At 35.5% G+C, this 18,023-nt stretch overlaps 1 protein-coding gene across 1 annotated transcript; it reads right to left on the minus strand.

The window, feature by feature from the left end:
• Window positions 1–2,542: 2,542 nt before the first annotated feature.
• On the minus strand, window positions 2,543–16,937 carry LOC101904903 (T-cell surface glycoprotein YE1/48). The gene is made up of 8 exons (XM_015471260.3): window positions 16,601–16,937; window positions 15,056–15,127; window positions 14,655–14,750; window positions 13,479–13,574; window positions 10,153–10,251; window positions 9,118–9,260; window positions 6,492–6,598; window positions 2,543–5,928 (listed from the first exon to the last, which is right to left on the minus strand). The coding sequence occupies exons 2-8, from the start codon at window positions 15,123–15,125 to the stop codon at window positions 5,826–5,828; spliced, it is 714 nt and encodes a 237-aa protein (XP_015326746.1). The 5' UTR covers window positions 15,126–15,127; window positions 16,601–16,937; the 3' UTR covers window positions 2,543–5,825.
• Between the last annotated feature and the right edge of the window lie 1,086 nt (window positions 16,938–18,023).

Here is an 18,023-nt window from a genome sequence, read left to right on the forward strand (position 1 = left end):
TTACTACTACTTTAAATTTTCTCGGTAATTTATTTTGTATTAGACATCTACAAACTCATCTAAAAATTTATAAAATATTTCTGTGTTGAGACTATGTGATTCACTGACATCAGTTCTGTATTCATTTATTTAAAATATTTTCATAGGTCAGGAATTCATATACATTCATAGTATTACATGTGAAATATAGAGGAGTATCACTGACTCCAAGTCTTCACTGAATATTGACTGTGCACTTTGAAGTCTACTATGTGATGAAAAGGCATTGAGAGGCAAACAGGCCCTTGCTTCATGAACGTATATGTGGAAAGACGTGTTTTGTTTTGTTTTAGGAGCAAAAGCAAATATTTAAGAAACACAAATGAATAAGGAAGACACATATATTTTTTTCTTTAAAAATTTTTTATTGGATTCTAGCTGTTTTATAATGTGTGATAGTTTCAGGTGTACAGCAGAATGATTCAGTTATACACATAGCTGTATCTACTCTGTTTTTAGATTCTTTTTCTATATAGGCCATTACAGAGTATTGAGTAGAGTTCCCTGTGCTACACAGCAGGTTCTCTTTTATATACAGTAATGTGTAGATGTCAATGCTGATCTCCCAGTGTTTCCCTGCCCTCCCCATCACCTGTTGGTTTTCAGTTGTTCAGTCATGTCCGACTCTTTGCAATCCCATGGACTGAAGCACACCAGGCAACCCTGTCCATCACCATCTCCCAGAGCTTGCTCAAACTCATGTCCTTTGAATCAGTGATGCCATCCATCCATCTCATCCTCTGTCATCCTCTTCTCCTGCCTTAAATCTTTCCCAGCTTCAGGGTCTTTTCAAATGAGTCAGTTCTTTGCATCAGGTGGCCAAAATATTAGAGCCTCAGCTTCAGCATCAGTCCTTCCAATGAATATTAAGACTTGATTTTCCTTAGGACTGAATGGTTTGATCTCCTTGTAGTCCAAGGGAATCTCGGGAGTCTTACTCAGCACCACTGTTCAAAAGCATAAATTCTTCAATGCTCAGCCTTCTTTATAGTCCAGTTCTCACATCCATACACGACTACTGGAAAAGCCATAGCTTTAACTATAGGGACCTTTGTTGGCAATGTAATATCTCTGCTTTTTAATTTGCTGTCTAGTTGGTAACCATAAATTTATTTACTACATCTGTTGACTCTACTTCTCTATCATAAAATGTCATATAGATTGGAAAGAGAAACAGAACTGTTTATTTGTGAAATGACATAATTGTCTGCACAAATTCCAAAGTATCTCCAAAATCCTCCTAAAACTAACCAGTAAGTAGAGTCCCTGGACTGCAAGGATATCCAACCAGTCAATCCTAAAGGAAATCAATCCTGAATATTCATTGGAAGGACTGAGGCTGAAGCTGAAAGTCCAATACTTTGGCCACTTGATGCAAAGAACTGACTCATTGGAAAAGACCCTGATGCTGGGAAAGATTGAAGGCAGGTGGAGAAGGGGACGACAGAAGATGAGATGGTTGGATAGCATCACTGACTTGATGGACATGAGTTTGAGTGTTTCGTGAGTTGGTGATGGACAGGGAAGCCTGGCGTGCTGCAGACCATGGGGTCGTAGAGAGTCGGACACAACTGAGCGACTGAACTGAGCTGAACCGAAACATGGTTTCAGATAGAACAGAATATTAAAATCAGTTATGCTGCTGCTGCTGCTGCTTCAGTCGTGTCCAACTCTGTGCGACCCATAGAGGGCAGCCCAACCGGCTCTCCTGTCCCTGGGATTCTCCAGGCTAGAATACTGGAGTGGGTTGCCATTTCCTTCTCCAATGCATGAAAGTGAGAAGTGAAAGTGAAGGCACTCAGTCGTGTCCAACTCTTAGCGACCCCATGGACTGCAGCCTACCAGGCTCCTCCATCCATGGGATTTTCCAGGCAAGAGTACTGGAGTGGGGTGCCATTGTCTTCTCCCAAAATCAGTTATATTTCTATATAAATTGTTAGAAATTGAGAAAAACAAAAAGTATCATTTATAATGGACTTCCTTGGTAGCCTGGATGGTAAAGTGTCTGCCTACAATGTGGGAGACCCAGGTTCAATCCCTGGGTTTGGAAGATCTCCTGGAGAAGGAAATGGCAACCCATTCCAGTATTCTTGCCTGGAAAATCTCATGGATGCAGGAACCTGGTAGGCTACAATTCATGGGGTCAAAAGCTTTAAGTTGATAGTATAAATGTACCAAATATTTGCACCATTTGTAAGATGAATTATAAAATACTAGTGAGAAAGGCTGAAAAAGACAAATTGATAAATAAACTATAGTCTTAAACTGGAAGTCTAAACATTATGATGATTCCTTTTCTCCCTTAATTGCTCTATAAATTTCAGTCAGTCATAATCAGAAACACACAGTCTGGTTCTCTGTGACAACCTACAGGAGCTGGATGGAGTGGAAGAAAGGTTCATGTGGGAGGGGATATATGTATACTTATGGCAGACTCACATTGTTGTGTAATAGAATTCAGCACAACATTGTAAAGCAATTTTCCTCCAATTAAAAAAAAAAGGTTAAAAAATAAGAAACATTTTAAGCTTTTATTTTGTAGAAAGTTGCATATTAATTTTAATTTTTTAAAATGAATTTTGTTTTTTAGAACAATATACATTTACAGAAAAGGTTTGAAGATAGTATAGAATTCCATATATTCTGAAATCAGTTCCTCTTTAATTCATTTTATATTATATTGCACTTTTGTTGTAATTAATAAACCAACATCAGTGTATTTTTAGTAACTAAAATCCATAATTTATTCATGCTTCTTTAACTACTTTTACCTATGTCCTTTTTCTATTTCAGAATCCCATCCAGGTTACCACATGACATTTAGATGTCATGTCTCTTTAGGCTTCCCTTGGCTATTACAGACTTTCCTTGTGTTTGATGATCTTGATAGTTTTGAAAACTGCTACATAGGTATATTTTAGAATATCCTTCATTGAGATATGTCTGACATTTTTCTCATCAGGAGATTGGAGTTGTAAATTTGGGGAGGATGACAGAGTGTAAATTTTATTACATCATATCAAGGGAACAAACTGTGAACATGACCTCACTGTTGATGTTACCTTTGCTCACTGAGGTGGTGTTTGTCAGGTTTTCCACTCAAAGGTTACTCTTATTTTCCCTCTTCCATATGACTCTGTAATAATTTCTTTGGAAGGAAATCATTATGTGCAGTAAGTACTTAAGGAGTAAGGAGTCCCATCCCTTTTAGGCAAGAGCATCTACATTATTTATTTAGAATTTTTCTGCACAGGAGATTGTTTCATCTCCCTCATTTGCTAAAGTATTCAATCATTTTATACTACTCTGGACTCATGGATATTTTATATTGGGGTTATAATTAATACTATTTCTTTTCTGTGACTTTTGCTGTTTAAATTGTTCCAGCTTTGGCCATTGGTAATTCCTTTACCTAGATGACATACCTCTACAGTTTTAAGCACTTCTCCATTTTCTAGAACTACAAAAATCTCCAGGCTCTTCTTATGTATTTCCTACCCCTATTTTAGAATCAGCCATTTTTTTCAAGTAGCTAAGATTTTATTTACTAGTAATGGAATTATAATAAAAAATGGCTGCTAAGTAAGTTTTTTATTCTTTGCAAAAAAAAGTTAAAACAATTTTGAAAAAGACAATGCAGGAGAACTCACATCACTTCACAACTTCCTATAAATTCACAATAATCAAATTATTGGTGAAAGAAGGCAGATATTCAGATCAATGAAATAGGATAGAGTTTAGAAATAGATACAAGTATAAGTGGTGAATTGATTTTTGACAAAAGTGCCATGATAATTGAACAGAAGAGTACAATTTTCAAAAAATGGTGCTGAAATAACTAGACATCTTTTTGCAAAACATTAAAAAAAATCAATCCATACATTGCACTATATACAAAATTAATGCAATGAAATATAGATATCAATGTAAACAGAGCTTCTAGAAGAAGGCATAGGAGAAAATTTTTTAAGTTCAGGTTAATTAAGATTTCTTAATTAAAAACTTCTTAAATATACAAACATATGTTTAAAAATTATTTATTTCACTTCTTAAAGTTAAACTTCTGCTCATCTAAACTTCTAAAAAGAATGTTAAGGGAATACAAGGTATACTGGAAGGCAGTATTTATGAAACAAATGTCTGAAAAAATATTAACATCCAAAACATATAAAGAGAGAACTCTCAGCTCAATAATAAGAAAATGAACAACCCAATAAAAATAGGCAAAATATTTAATCAATCTTTACCATAGGAGATCTATGAAAGGATGGTGCACATCATTTATTGGTTCAGTTCAGTCAGTCATTCAGTGGTGTCTGACTCTTTGCGATCCCATGAATTGCAGCACACCAGGCCTCCCTGACCATCACCAACTTCTGCAGTTTACTCAAACTCATGTCCATCAAGTCGGTGATGCCATCCAGCCATCTCATCCTCTGTCATCCCCTTCTTCTCCTGCCCCCAATCCCTCCCAGTATCAGAGTCTTTTCCAATGAGTCAACTGTTGGCATGAGGTGGCCAAAGTATTGGAGTTTCAGCTTTAGCATCAGTCCTTCCAATGAACACCCAGGACTGATCTCCTTTAGAATGGACTGGTTGGATCTCCTTGCAGTCCAAGGGACTAACAAGAGTCTTCTCCAACACAGTTAAAAAGCATCAATTCCTCAGTGCTCAGCTTTCTTCACAGTCCAACTCTCACATTCATACATGACTACTGGAAAAACCATAGCTTTGACTAGATGGACCTTTGTTGGCAAAGTAAGGTCTCTGCTTTTGAATGTGCTATCTAGGTTGGTCATAACTTTTCTTCCAAGGAGTAAGCGTCTTTGAATTTCATGGCTGCAGTCACCATCTGCAGTGATTTTGGAGCCCAGAAAAATAAAGTCTGACACTGTTTCCACTGTTTCCCCATCTATTTCCAATGATGTGATGGGACCAGAGGCCATGATCTTCGTTTTCTGAATGTTGAGCTTTAAACCAACTTTTTCAGTCTCCACTTTCACTTTCACAAGAGGCTTTTTAGTTCCTCTTCACTTTTTGCCATAAGGTGGTGTCATCTGCATATCTGAGGTTATTGATGTTTCTCCCGGCAACATTCATTAGAGATATACAAATATACCTTTATTATACCACACCTTTATTAAGAAATTTTTCATGTTTTCAATATAAAGTTAGTAGGACACTAGCAAATGGAATTCTCATACACTGCTAATAGAATGCAAAACGGTACAGCCACTTTGCAATATGGAATCATATACAGAAGTCTGGACTTGCCAGTGAGCATTCAGGCTATTAGTTGTGGTATAGGTCACAAACACAGATCTATTTGTTTTCTTCCTGTTACTATACTGTCTTTCTGCTAAAAAGTAAGAAATCAAACAAATGCATATACAATTGATACAGAATAATGACGTCGCTTACTCTTGGCATTAAATCCCAAGTAAAATATACATGGCTGTGACAACAGGTTGCAAGATTACTTACTAAATCTGTGTGAGTTGCAGAAATTGACTACACAGTCCTAAGGTTCATGAGAAACACTGATAGTTTCTCACTCTGCCAAACTGTGCTCATAACTGGTGTGATCTGGGATTTATGTTTGAAAGAGGCAGAAGTGGAGGGTCCACAATGTATCTCTACCAAGCTAAAATATAGGTGCAGCCCATAACAAAGCATTCTGAAATGAGAGATATACAGACTGGACTTCCAAGGGTCTGAGTTTTTATAAGGCAATGTTGTTGCATGTGTCTTTGGTTGTTGTTTCATTAGGTAGCAAGAGAAGCTACCTACTTCTCACAAATGAAGCGCCTGAATCTGGAACAGTCAGAAGCAGACATCTTTGTTGCTTTAATATATGCACAGTTTCCTTCGTTTGACTCTTTCCAATCACTTAAAATAAAATAAAGCATATAAATAATGTATCTGAATGCAAACAGAAGAAATATTGGTTCAAAGTTAAGGTATATATATTTTTTCTTTCCTTACAAGAAACTATCCCTTGGTGCCCTAGCCTTTCCTAAAGCATACTTTATAAGGATTATAGCAACAAGTTGCAAAGCCTCCCTCTCTATATATACTCATTTTCTGAACTTAAATTCTTTGTATGTGTGTGTCTGTATGTACATGCAATGCTCATGTGTGTGCTAGTCGCTAAGTTATGTCCTCTTCTTTACAACCCCATGGACAGTAGCCTGCCAGCTTCCTCTGTTCATGGGATTTCCCAGGCAAGAATATTGCAGTGCGTTGCCATTCTCCAGGGGATCTTCCTGATCCAGGGATCAAACCTGTGTCTCCTGCATTACCAATGGATTCTTTACCACTGAGCCACATGTATATGCCCATATATGTATGTATATTTGTCTATATATTAAAGTGTGCATTTCCCTATATACTTTTCAAAATGTAAACTAGAATATGGAACTTTTTATTTACTATCTATTCTTGAGACTTACAATTTTAGAAAAGGCAATGACTTATCTTCCCATGTCCATTGATTTCTGGTTCCTTTACGAGATAATCCAATCCAATAGAAATAGGATAGTCTGCTTTGAATGAAGTTCTGCAATAAAAAGAGATATATTCTATGAGAAATATGTCTTTTCATAGTTCTTAAATGAAATAATAATCTTTTTAATATTTTATTATTTTGAGCAACAGTTTCAAGATCAATTTCATCCTGATTCTGTTCAAATGATAAAATAATAGTCTTAGTTATATTTATTAAATATATTGACATAAATGAGACATAAAATAACACTGTCTTAGCTTACCTATCTCTTTTTTTAAAGATTTTTTGAATGTAGATCATTTTTAAAGCTTTTATTGAATGTGTTGTAATATTGCTTCTGTTTTATGTTTTGGATTTTTAGCCGAGAGGCATGTGGGCTCTTAGCTGCATGACGAGGGATCACATCTGTACCTTGTGTGTTGAAAGGTAAAGTCTTAACCATTGGACCACTAGGGAAGTCCTGTACCTATCTTATTTAATCTTCAGACTAAAATATCTTAATTTACTTTCAAAACTGATACTTGTAGCTCAAGAAAAAATTCTGAGCAAAATTGGTAGGTATTTTGAGGTCCAGGTATGAGAGATATGAGGTTTTTACGAATGTCATTTAAATTATTTTTCAAAAGTACTGTGCTTATTTTTTGTGAAGTGAGCATCTTGAAGAAGTGGTCATTCTACCAGATGAGATGTTTACATGGGTATCTGGAAATTACTTGATAAGTACACATGTAACTGATGTTCATCTTGTAACTTAATTTTTACCACATTTATGCACATATATTGGGATTTCCTTGATGGCTCAGTGGTAAAAAACCTGCCTGCTAATGAAGGTGATACGGGTTTGATCTCTGGTTCTGGAGGATTCCCTGGAGAAGGAAATGGTCACCCACCCAAGTACTTTTGCCTGGGAAATCCCATGGACAGAGGAGACTGGCAGGCTACAGTCCATGGGGTCACAAAAGAGTCGACATGACTTAGCAACTAAACAACAACAAACAACAGCAATGTTCATATATTATCTCATGTGATCTTCCTAACATATGTTGGAAAGAAAATATAACCAGTTTTATTACAAGCAAAGTAATGTGTGAAAGGGAACTAAAGATAGAGTTCCTGACTATAAATTCTGTATTTCTTTTTTCTGCTTTAGTTTTTACCCTTAGTTTGTTTTTATTTTCCTTTGCTTCTTTCACCATAGAGAATATGGCAAAAACTTAGTCTCTCTACCCAGAAAAAAACGACGTACATACCATCTACTCATAAGATTTGACATTCAATTTCATGGTTTTCATAGATGATCTTATTTCTTGATGAAGATATCCTACATAAAAGATTAGGGCTTCTAGACTCTAAAGCTAATTTTTGAGCCCACCAGGCTCTCCTGTCTATGGAATCCTCCAGGCAAGAATACTGGAGTGGGTTGACATTCCCTTCTTCGGGGGATCAAACCCAGATCTTCTGCATTGCAGGCAGATTCTTTATTGTCTGAGCCACCAGGGAAGCCCCTTGGAATAAAAAGGAAGTTAATTCAGATCTGCAAAGGTCTTCTTTTCGGGTTCAGATTTGCTCTGTTTTCTTGATGGTTTTCAAGTTCATATTTTTATAACTATTTATGAATTGTTAAAAGCCAAAGATATGGGTGATTGTACTCTTACAGATAATTGAGTTAGTCTCAGTGTCTGTGAAAGAATAATAAAGATTCTCCTTAACTTGGAATGTAAGAATATATTTCTTGAAAGAATAATAGTAAATTATTTCTCTATTCAAATCAAGGATATTGATAAGGATTATGAAATATTTAGTTCAATTTTCTTGGAAGTTAGTATGAGTTAAAATTTAATATGAGTTTGAATTAATTGATCTTCAATTTTAAATTCATACTAAGTCTTCCTTTTACCCTAAACTCAGTGGTATTGTACTTCTTGATTTGTTGGAGGTAAAATGACATTTTTTTTCAGAGAGAAGCTACGTTTCCATGAAATTATTAGTATGAAAATATAATTATCTCTGATAAAATGAAATATTTTAAGCATAATTTTTTCCTAATTGTTTCATGTTTCCCTTTACATTTGCTCTACTGGAAAAGTTCTAACTGTGGGTGAGTTAGATGAATTAAAGGAAATTCTAATTTCATTTCTACTTGTATTTCTGACCTTAAGATGAGAACTGTCTAGATCTGAATCAACTTACAACTGTAAACTATGGACACTCAAATATTATCAAGCATTCAGATTTAGCTAACAGGACTTCCCCAGTGGTCAAGTTGTTAAGAATCTGTCAGGCAACGCAGGGGACACAGCTTGGATCCCCAGTCCAGTAAGATTCCACATGCAACAGACAGCTAAACCTGCGCACTACAACTACTGAGCCTGAGCTTTCGAGCCCATACTCCACAACAAGGGAAGTCACCTCCACAAGAAGCCCTGTCACCGCAGTTAGAGAAAGCCCACGGGTAGCGAGGAAGACCCAGCACAGCTTAAAAAAAAAAAATGATTTAGGCAACACCTAATGGCCAGATGGCCAGAAGAATAAGATGAACACAGGGTGAGATGGAAAAAGAAATACGTCACCAGTTCTTCCTTATCTTCTATCTTAAGAAGTGTGGAGTCCATTTCCTTGCAGCTTTTTTTACTTTCTTCAAAGTTCTTCAATTCATCCGAAATATAGTAACATTTCTGTCCACAACACGACCATTTACTTTTACATTCCTTTCCTTAAAAACAAAAGATATTCCCCGGAGACCATTCAGTGTGTATCTTGAAAGGAATGCTCTGGAACTTAGCTACTGAGGAATCCTTTCTAGTCCTTGTAAAACCATTGATTTCGTGAGATGGATGGACTTCATTTCTACGTTCCTGGCCTTAGGGAGATGACTTACATCCCTCCAAATCTATGCATAAGACTATTAAAATTCTCTAGGAAATATATCTTAGAAAATTGATGTTTTTTCTCACAATCTCTACAGATAGGAGTTCACAGGGGAAAACAACTTCTTTGTATTCTCTGAAAGAAAGAAAGTGAAAGTCACTCAGTCATGTCTGACTCTTTGTGACCTGTGAACTATACAGTCCATGGAATTCTCCAGGCCAGCATATTGGAGTGCGTAGCCTTTCCCTTCTCCAGGGGATTTCCTCAACCCAGGGATTGAACCCAGGTCTCCCGCATTGCAGGCGGATTCTTTACCAGCTGAGCCACAAGGGAAGCATTCTCTAGACTAAGTAAAATCTATAGGTACAGAGCCGATCTTAACTTAGCATTGATACATTGTACCTGTTTATGTATATCAGGTACATAAACCTAGTACTTGATCTACATATCCACAAGAGAGCATATAATAATGATTAGAGAATGTGCTAAAGGAGAGTTAGGACTATTTGTTAGAAAAAGTATTATTTTGTGAAACAGTGATTTAAAAGAATGTACCATGGATACAGAAGAATCTAACCACTGGGAAAGACTAAGTTTTTTTTTTCCCAATGAAATGAAATGAAAGTTGGACTCCACAATTGTCTGATTCTAAAATAAAATCCAATTTGAGCAGGTTATCAAGTGATTGAGAGAAGCAGAGAAGAAACTTGTTGGTTTCAGTCTTTATGTCTACATACCTGTGTAAAGTGGTTTCTCTTTGAAAGTTATGTTTTTAGATGCGGAATTTTCTTGTGTTCCATTGTCCAGTGGAAGCTCTGGTAATCGACCCTGGAAAACTTTACTGTACATCATTAGTTCTAGGAAAGCATAACATGGGGCAGACTAATAGGCATAATTTAAATTTTAATATGTCAGTTAATGTTCAGGAGTTTTATTCCTGTGCTTTTTAGAGAGATAAGACTATACAAGAAGACAAAAAATTACAGCATAAAAAAGCCTTTGGGAATGCTGCTGCTAAGTCGCGTCAGTCGTGTCCGACTCTGTGACCCCATAGATGGCAGCCTACCAGGCTCTGCCATCCCTGAGATTCTCCAGGTAAGAACACTGGAGTGGGTTGCCATTTCCTTCTCCAATGCATGAAAGTGAAAAGTGAAAGTGAAGTCGTTCAGTCATGTCCAACTCTTCGCGACCCCATGGACTGCAGCCTACCAGGCTCTCTGTCCATGGGATTTTCCAGGCAAGAGTACTGGAGTGGATTGCCATTGTCTTCAAGGTAAAGCTTGTGATCTCAACACTAGCAATGGCTAATCTGAAAACAACATTAAGAAAAATGTTCTATTTATCATAGCATCAAAAATAATAAAATATTCAGGAATACATTTAACAAAGATGTGTAAAACATGTACTTTAAAAAGAAAATTGTTAAAAATTAAAGACCTAAATAAATGGAAAAATACCTCATATTCACCTTACATCACATGAAAATTAACTCAAAATGGATCAAACACACACATGAAGAAGTTAAAATTATGACATTAGATAACATAGGTGAAAGTTGTGATCCTGGATTAGGCAATGGTTTCTTAGATATGATATCCAAAACACAAGTGATCAAAGTAAGAGTATACTGGGCTTCATCAAAATTAAAAGCTTTTACACATGAAAAGTCACTACAAGAGACTGAAAAGTAATACAAATAATGGGGAAAATATTTACAAATTATTTCTGATACAAGATTAATATATAGATTAATTATATCCATACAGTGGAATATTTTTTGGCTATTAGAGGGAATGCCATGTTGATATATCCTATCATGAATGACCCTTGGAAGCATCATGTTAAGTGAAAGAAGCCAGTCACAAAAGACCATGTATTATATGATTCCACGTTTAAGAAATGTCCAGAACAGGAAAATCTAGAGAGACATAAAATAGATAATTGGTTGCTTTAGGCTAGCAAATTTTGAGAGAAATGGGAAGCAATAGCTAATGAGTGTGAGATTTCTTTTTGGAGTAAGGAAAATGCTCTAATATTGATAAAAGTTAGGCTTCCCTGGTGGCTCAGATGGTAAAGAATTTGCCTGCAATGCAGGAGACCCGGGTTTGATCCTTGGGTCTGGAATATCCCCTGGAGAAGGAAACAGCACCCCTCTCCAGTATTCTTGTCTGGGGAATCCTATGGACAGAAGAGCCTGGTTGCCCACAGCTCATGGGGTCACAAAGCATTGGACACAATTGAATGATGAACAGTCTGTTTCATGGTTGTGCACCTCTGAATATACTTGAACTCACTGAATTTTACTCAGTAAAAGTGAGAATATATGGCCAGAGAATTGTATGTTAATAAAAGTAATATATATCTGTTATATACATGATTATATGTATACACACAGGCATACAATTCAAAAAGTTTGGCTTATCAATAAATGCTGCAGAGGATGTGGAGAAACGGGAACCCTCTTGCACTATTGGTGGGAATGTAGATTGATACAGTCTCTATGGAGAACAGTATGGAGAGTCCTTAAAAAAACTAGGAATAAAACTAGCATATGAAACGGCAATCCCACTACTGGCCATATACCTTGAGTAAACCATAATTCAAAAAGACACATGTACCCTAATGTTCATTGCAGCATTATTTGCAACATTCAGGACATGGAAGCAACGTAGATGTCCACTGACAGATGAGTGCATAAAGAAGTTGTGGTACATATAAACAAGAATATTACTTAGCCATAAAAAGGAATGAATTTGAGTCAATTAAACTGAGGTGGACAAACGTAGAGCCTGTTACGCAGAGTGAAGTAAGTCAAAAAGAGAAAAGCAAATATCGCATATTAATGCATATATATGGAATCTAAAAAAATGGTACTGATGAACCTATTTGTAGGAATAGAGACGCAGAGGTAGAGAACGGACATGTGGACATGGAGGGGAAGGGGAGAGCGGGACAAATTGGGAGATTAGAATTGACATATATACACTACCATGTATAAAATGAGCATAGCAAGCTTAGCCTGGTGCTCTGTGATGACCTAGATGGGTGGGATGGAGGTCCAAGAGGGAGGGGATATATCTATACATATAGCTGATTCACTTCATTGTATAGCAGAACCTAAAGCAACATTGTAAAGCAATTATACTCCAATAGAAAGTAATAATAAGAAGTCACAAAATGGGTTTTAGACAGAGAGAATTGACATCAAGTTAGGGAGTTAGAAAATACATCATGGATGATTTAGAAAAGTCATCCATGTCCTATGAAATGGGCCTTGAGAGATGTCTAAAATGTTCATAGGCAGAGGCAGGCTACATGAGGAAGGCTGTCCAGATGAAGAGAATAGCATAAACAAACGTACTGTGGCAGAGAGACTTAGAGAACCTTGCAGGGACCAGCAAATGATCTAAAATTATCTGAAGCCAATCTGTACATAGGGAGGAAAGCTAAAAATCATTTGGTTGAAATAAAACTGATTCACAAAGGCAAATACAAGTAGGGGAATTTTAACATAATAAATACAGGATGAGACAGTTTCTTGGCATTTTGATGACATGATCATAGATATACTCGGAGAAGTTTATCTGGCAATTGCAATAGGATTTTGAAAGTCTCTTGATTTTAGGAGGTGACTGTAATAATATAGGAGAAAAAGCATTGTTGGGTTGTATTAGGTGTTTGTGACAATAAACAATTTTAAAAAGTAAGTTTGAACTGCAGAATGGAGATTGCAGGAAGATTGGACCATTTACGAAAAGGCATCAGAGAATACAGAGAAATTAATGTTCACAAAGTATGATCAGTCATCAATAAAATCTGAAATATAGTCTTTCCTGGAAGTATCCGGAATATGATCCAGGCTGTGTCAGTAAAGAAGACATTAGAAACTTTTGAGGAACTTGATAACTGTCCAAGTGATTACATTAGTGGTGATGGTGGAAAGGTTTCTTGGGTAGCACTGGAGATCATAGCTCTGGAACTACTAGGAAAAGAAGACTGGTAAAAATAGTAATTCCCAAGGGAGGAGACATTTGGTTCAGGGCACTGGTCTTGTTTAACTTACCCATAAATCCTAAGATTCCTGTGGTTAAAAGGAGAAGGAAACAGAAGATTCCAAGAATCACTACGGTGAAAAACCAAGGAAATGGAACTGAAGACCCTATCCAGAGGGAAAAAAAAAAAAAGAGGCTGAGATCAACAGAGTAAAGATTAAGTTACAGAGCAGGGTTTAGAGGCAGATTGTTCCATAAATTCAAAACCCTAACTCTTGAATGTCTTCAAACTTGGAATTATAAATTGAAATGGATAATGAACAATTTGAAAGAAATGAGAGTTATTCTGTTCTGTTAATATAGATCTCTTAGGAAAGTCACTTACTCTAACTTTATCAAAATAATCCTCTGATTCATCTCTATGATTTATGAATACAAAGTAAATATCAAATACAGGTATTTGGTTTTTGGAGTGCAAACATACTTCTAAATCGTATCTGTATGAGTCAATTTTATTGACCCATGATCAGAGTATATTTATAATTTTGTAAATATTGTGTGCTTCCATGCATACAAAGTATATATATATATATGTATATATATATATATATATATATATAAATACCCATCATTTCCTTATTGGAACTTTGCTATAGTTTCAGCAGTAGAAGAAATTATAACTCCAAATATGTATCAAATAATATTAATCATGCATTATTTCTTGAAACTTCATAGAACAAGTGGATAATGACATCAGGAGAGTCACAATTGTTTCCAAACAAGTTGAAAAGAATGAATTTTGCCACTTGATTGCTCAGTTACGAATTTATGTATATAGCACCCAGACTACAATAATTATCTGCAATATGATAAATATGGACATTTCATTTGCAATACTACATTTTTTGTTTAGGTTATAGGATATAGTTTAAGCAACCCCGTGAAACTGGGCAGGCTTAGTAATTTGGTACCATGGTAAACTGAGCAATTGGAGAAGACGTAAGTTAGGTCTGGCTCCCCTGGTGGGTCGGTGGTAAAGAATCAACCTGCCAAGCAGGAGATGCAGTTTTGATTCCTGGATTGGGACGGTTTCCTAGAGAAGGAAACGGCAGCCCACTCTACTACTCTTGTCTGGGAAATCCCATGGACAGGGGAACTTGGTGGGCTACAGTCCATGGGCTCGCAAAAGAGTCTTACATGACTTAGTCACTAAACAACAACAAGCTAGGCCTCTACATAAACTTTACCTTTTTCTTCAGGTGATTTAGTTCTTGTTATCTTTGTCTGGTTGGACTGTGAAGTGACTGTTTTCACTTCTGTGTAAATTAGCTGCTCTTTTGTCTCTGGAGATTAAAATAGAAATCTTTTAATAGTCACATTATTTCTCATAAAGCATGTAGGTTATAAATATGTTTGAACAGAGTTGACAAAGTTTTTTTTTTTCCCCAAATAAAGGAGATTTACGTAATTTGTTTCTTCTTACTATGTAACGTCCACTAGGTAAATCTTTTAAATGACAAAATCTTGAGAATGAGTTAGACATAATGTGTCATATGCTAAATTAAAATTAAATTCCTTATAAAAATTATTTACCAAGGGAACGAATAATATCACAATTCAGTAGGGATTGGGAGAAAAAAACACTCACTTTCTTTTCGCGCTGGCTTTTTGGAAGGAATGTGTTTCACCGTTGTATATGTTGCATGTTTTCCACTCATCTCTAAAAAATTGTAATAGCAATTCTAAGACATATAAATCTAAGTTTTCAGGTTTTATCTTTCTGGGTTCTTTGTGTATTACTGACATCATTATTTCATGCCATTTAATTACTGATGCATGATTTTACTTTTGCAATTTTCTTTTAAGAAAGATTTTTGTCTCAGGTTATTTTCTTTCCCATTCTTAAAATTATCAGTTAACATCTCTTTAGATATCATTTCACCTTTTACCTGGAGTTCTCTAAATGTGATATATACTTTAACTTTAAAAGGGTAACAGTGCTATGATAGATGAAATATTCATACTATACTTAAAAACTCTATCCAGAAAAATGCCAATATAATTTTTATGAGCCATTTTGTATTGTAAAGATAGTGTTACATAATGTATTCTAAAATTTCTCTGTCTTTAGTTCTTCTGATATTTTTCTATCTTTTTATCTTCATTCATTTTTCATGATTAAAGATAGTTTACCTCCCATTATCTCTGAAAGATCCTCTTCCAACAAGTTGTTAAAAATGAAAGCCCTACAAAAGTGATCCAAATTGGTTTATTTGTAATTAAGTAATCCTGTAGGGTGTCTGGCATTATGTCCATAATATTTGAACATATAGGTTAAAAGCAACCAATTTTCCTTGAAATAAATTAATATTTATATATAAGTATTTATATTAATATGTTTATATTAAATTAATATTGCTATTTGCAATTTTTCAAAAAGTTAATTTACTTCAAATAGTTTAAATATAATTTTGATAATAACAATATTCTATATAATAGAATTCTGATAAACAAATTGAAAATTCTTATGTTCACTAGTTTGCCAGCATGTCACCAAATAAAATACTTTTCATATATTTTCATTTCCTCAGAGAAGTATGCTCCATTGTTATTTTTTATAATATGATTAAAATATATAGACCTCTGTGTTCATAATATTCACTTATAGCATTTAAAGTTTCCTAAAGATAACTTCTCATAAGACAACACAATTGTACAGAAATAGATTTATAATGCTTTTAAAAATTCTTTACCAGATTTGGAATATATGAGGAATATGGAAGCTATATCACATATATAAGAAAATTCTGGATGTAGGTATGAAATAGAGATACACAGTGTTATACAGACAAGAACAATTAATCACTGATTAAATAATTATTTTATTGCTCACATCTGCCTTCATTGATGTGATCATTTGGTCTGTCCACTCAGTTAATCCAAGAGATATATTGAAATATTGACTAACAACACTATTGGTTGTATTCAATGGTAAACCATGAAAAAATATAAGGTAATTTACCTTGTAAAGTAATTTTAAAATCTGAATGATTTAGCTCTTTTTCTTACAATATTAAATTTACTTAATTACTTTTTAAAATCTCTATTCTTTGTGCTCCGTATATACAATCAAGTGGCACTGGTTATAATGATATATGCTGAGAGCAACAGCTATAGGTATAGTTGGTGATACCTGTGTTAGTTTGGCGATTTCTGCTGAAGTCTAGTCCAAAGAGAAAAGGTAAACCCCAGTGGGCGAATGGCACAGATGCGTGAGCTGGACTCAGGATGGCTCTTCTGTCTGATTTACTTCACTCGGTATGAGTTTCTAGGTCCAATCAGCTGTACTCCAATATAAAATGAAAAGGTTAAAAAAAAAAAAAAAAGATGGTTCTTCCTGGGATCTAAATATGACTGGTTCTTGCTCCAAAGGAGCTTCAGTATTTGCCAGCTCCTTGCAAAGATGTAAGAAAGCAGCTCATATTTGAACTTCAGGCTTTACCATTTGCTTTTTTTGTTTTACAGAGGAAGGTCGTATTTTAACAGCGCAGATGACTGAGAAAAATAATTTAAAGGGCCATACCCACTTTGCACAGAATCCAAACACTGCATGTTTAAAAAAAAAAGCGAGGGGGGGGGGGGTGGTCATCAACACCACTATGACCACCATCAAATGCTAGGATTCTAAATATAATCCCTATATCAAACACTAGTTTGGGCTTCAGACACTAGTTTGGGCTTTAAATAGCAACTGTACATAATGATATATTTAAATTCATCTTCTAAACTACAGTAGTGTTAACTCAGTGAAAATATATGAATGCTAATAGTCCATCTCTCTTCATATTATTCTGAAGGGGATTTTGAATAATACATTTTAAGATGTTAAGATTTATTAGCTGAAGAGCCAGTCAAACCCTGGTTCTCTTAAAATACACCTAAATTCAATTGCTTTATTTTTTGAAACATTTTTTCCAGCACATGAATTTTTTACAGTCTACTTTTCAGTTCATTCCAATACAAGTATACTCTATGATCTCTAAATACACTTTCTACATATAAGCTTCAGGTTTTAAGATTTTTTATTTCATTCCCCTTCAGTCTGTACTCTAATAATGAATAGAAATATATTGGCTTACCCTCTTAAGTAAGTAGGTTATTCGATCAGTCCTGTCTGACTGTTTGCAAGTCCATGGACTGCAGCCTGCCAGGCTCCTCTGTCTATGGAATTCTCCAGGCAAGAATACTAGATTGGGTTGCCATTCCCTTCTCCAAGGGATCTTCCCAACCTGGAGATCAAACTCTGGTCTCCTGCATTGCAGGCAGATTCTTTACTGTCTGATAAACCTTACCCTCTTAGTGGTAAAGAATCCACTTGTGAATGCAGGAAGACACAAGAGATGTGGGTTTGATCTTCCCTGAATTGGGAAGATCCCCTGGAGAAGGAAATGGCAACCACTCCAGTATTCTTGCCTGTGAAATTCCATGGACAGAGGAGCCTGGCAGGCCACAGTCTATGGGGTTACAAAGAGTTGGATGTGACTGAGCACACACATACACACACACATACACACACATATACACCCTCTTAGTAGTCTAAAGTAGCAGTTCCAATA

This window comes from Bos taurus, chromosome 5 (assembly GCF_002263795.3).
Source record: "Bos taurus isolate L1 Dominette 01449 registration number 42190680 breed Hereford chromosome 5, ARS-UCD2.0, whole genome shotgun sequence".
Lineage (NCBI taxonomy): Eukaryota > Metazoa > Chordata > Mammalia > Artiodactyla > Bovidae > Bos > Bos taurus.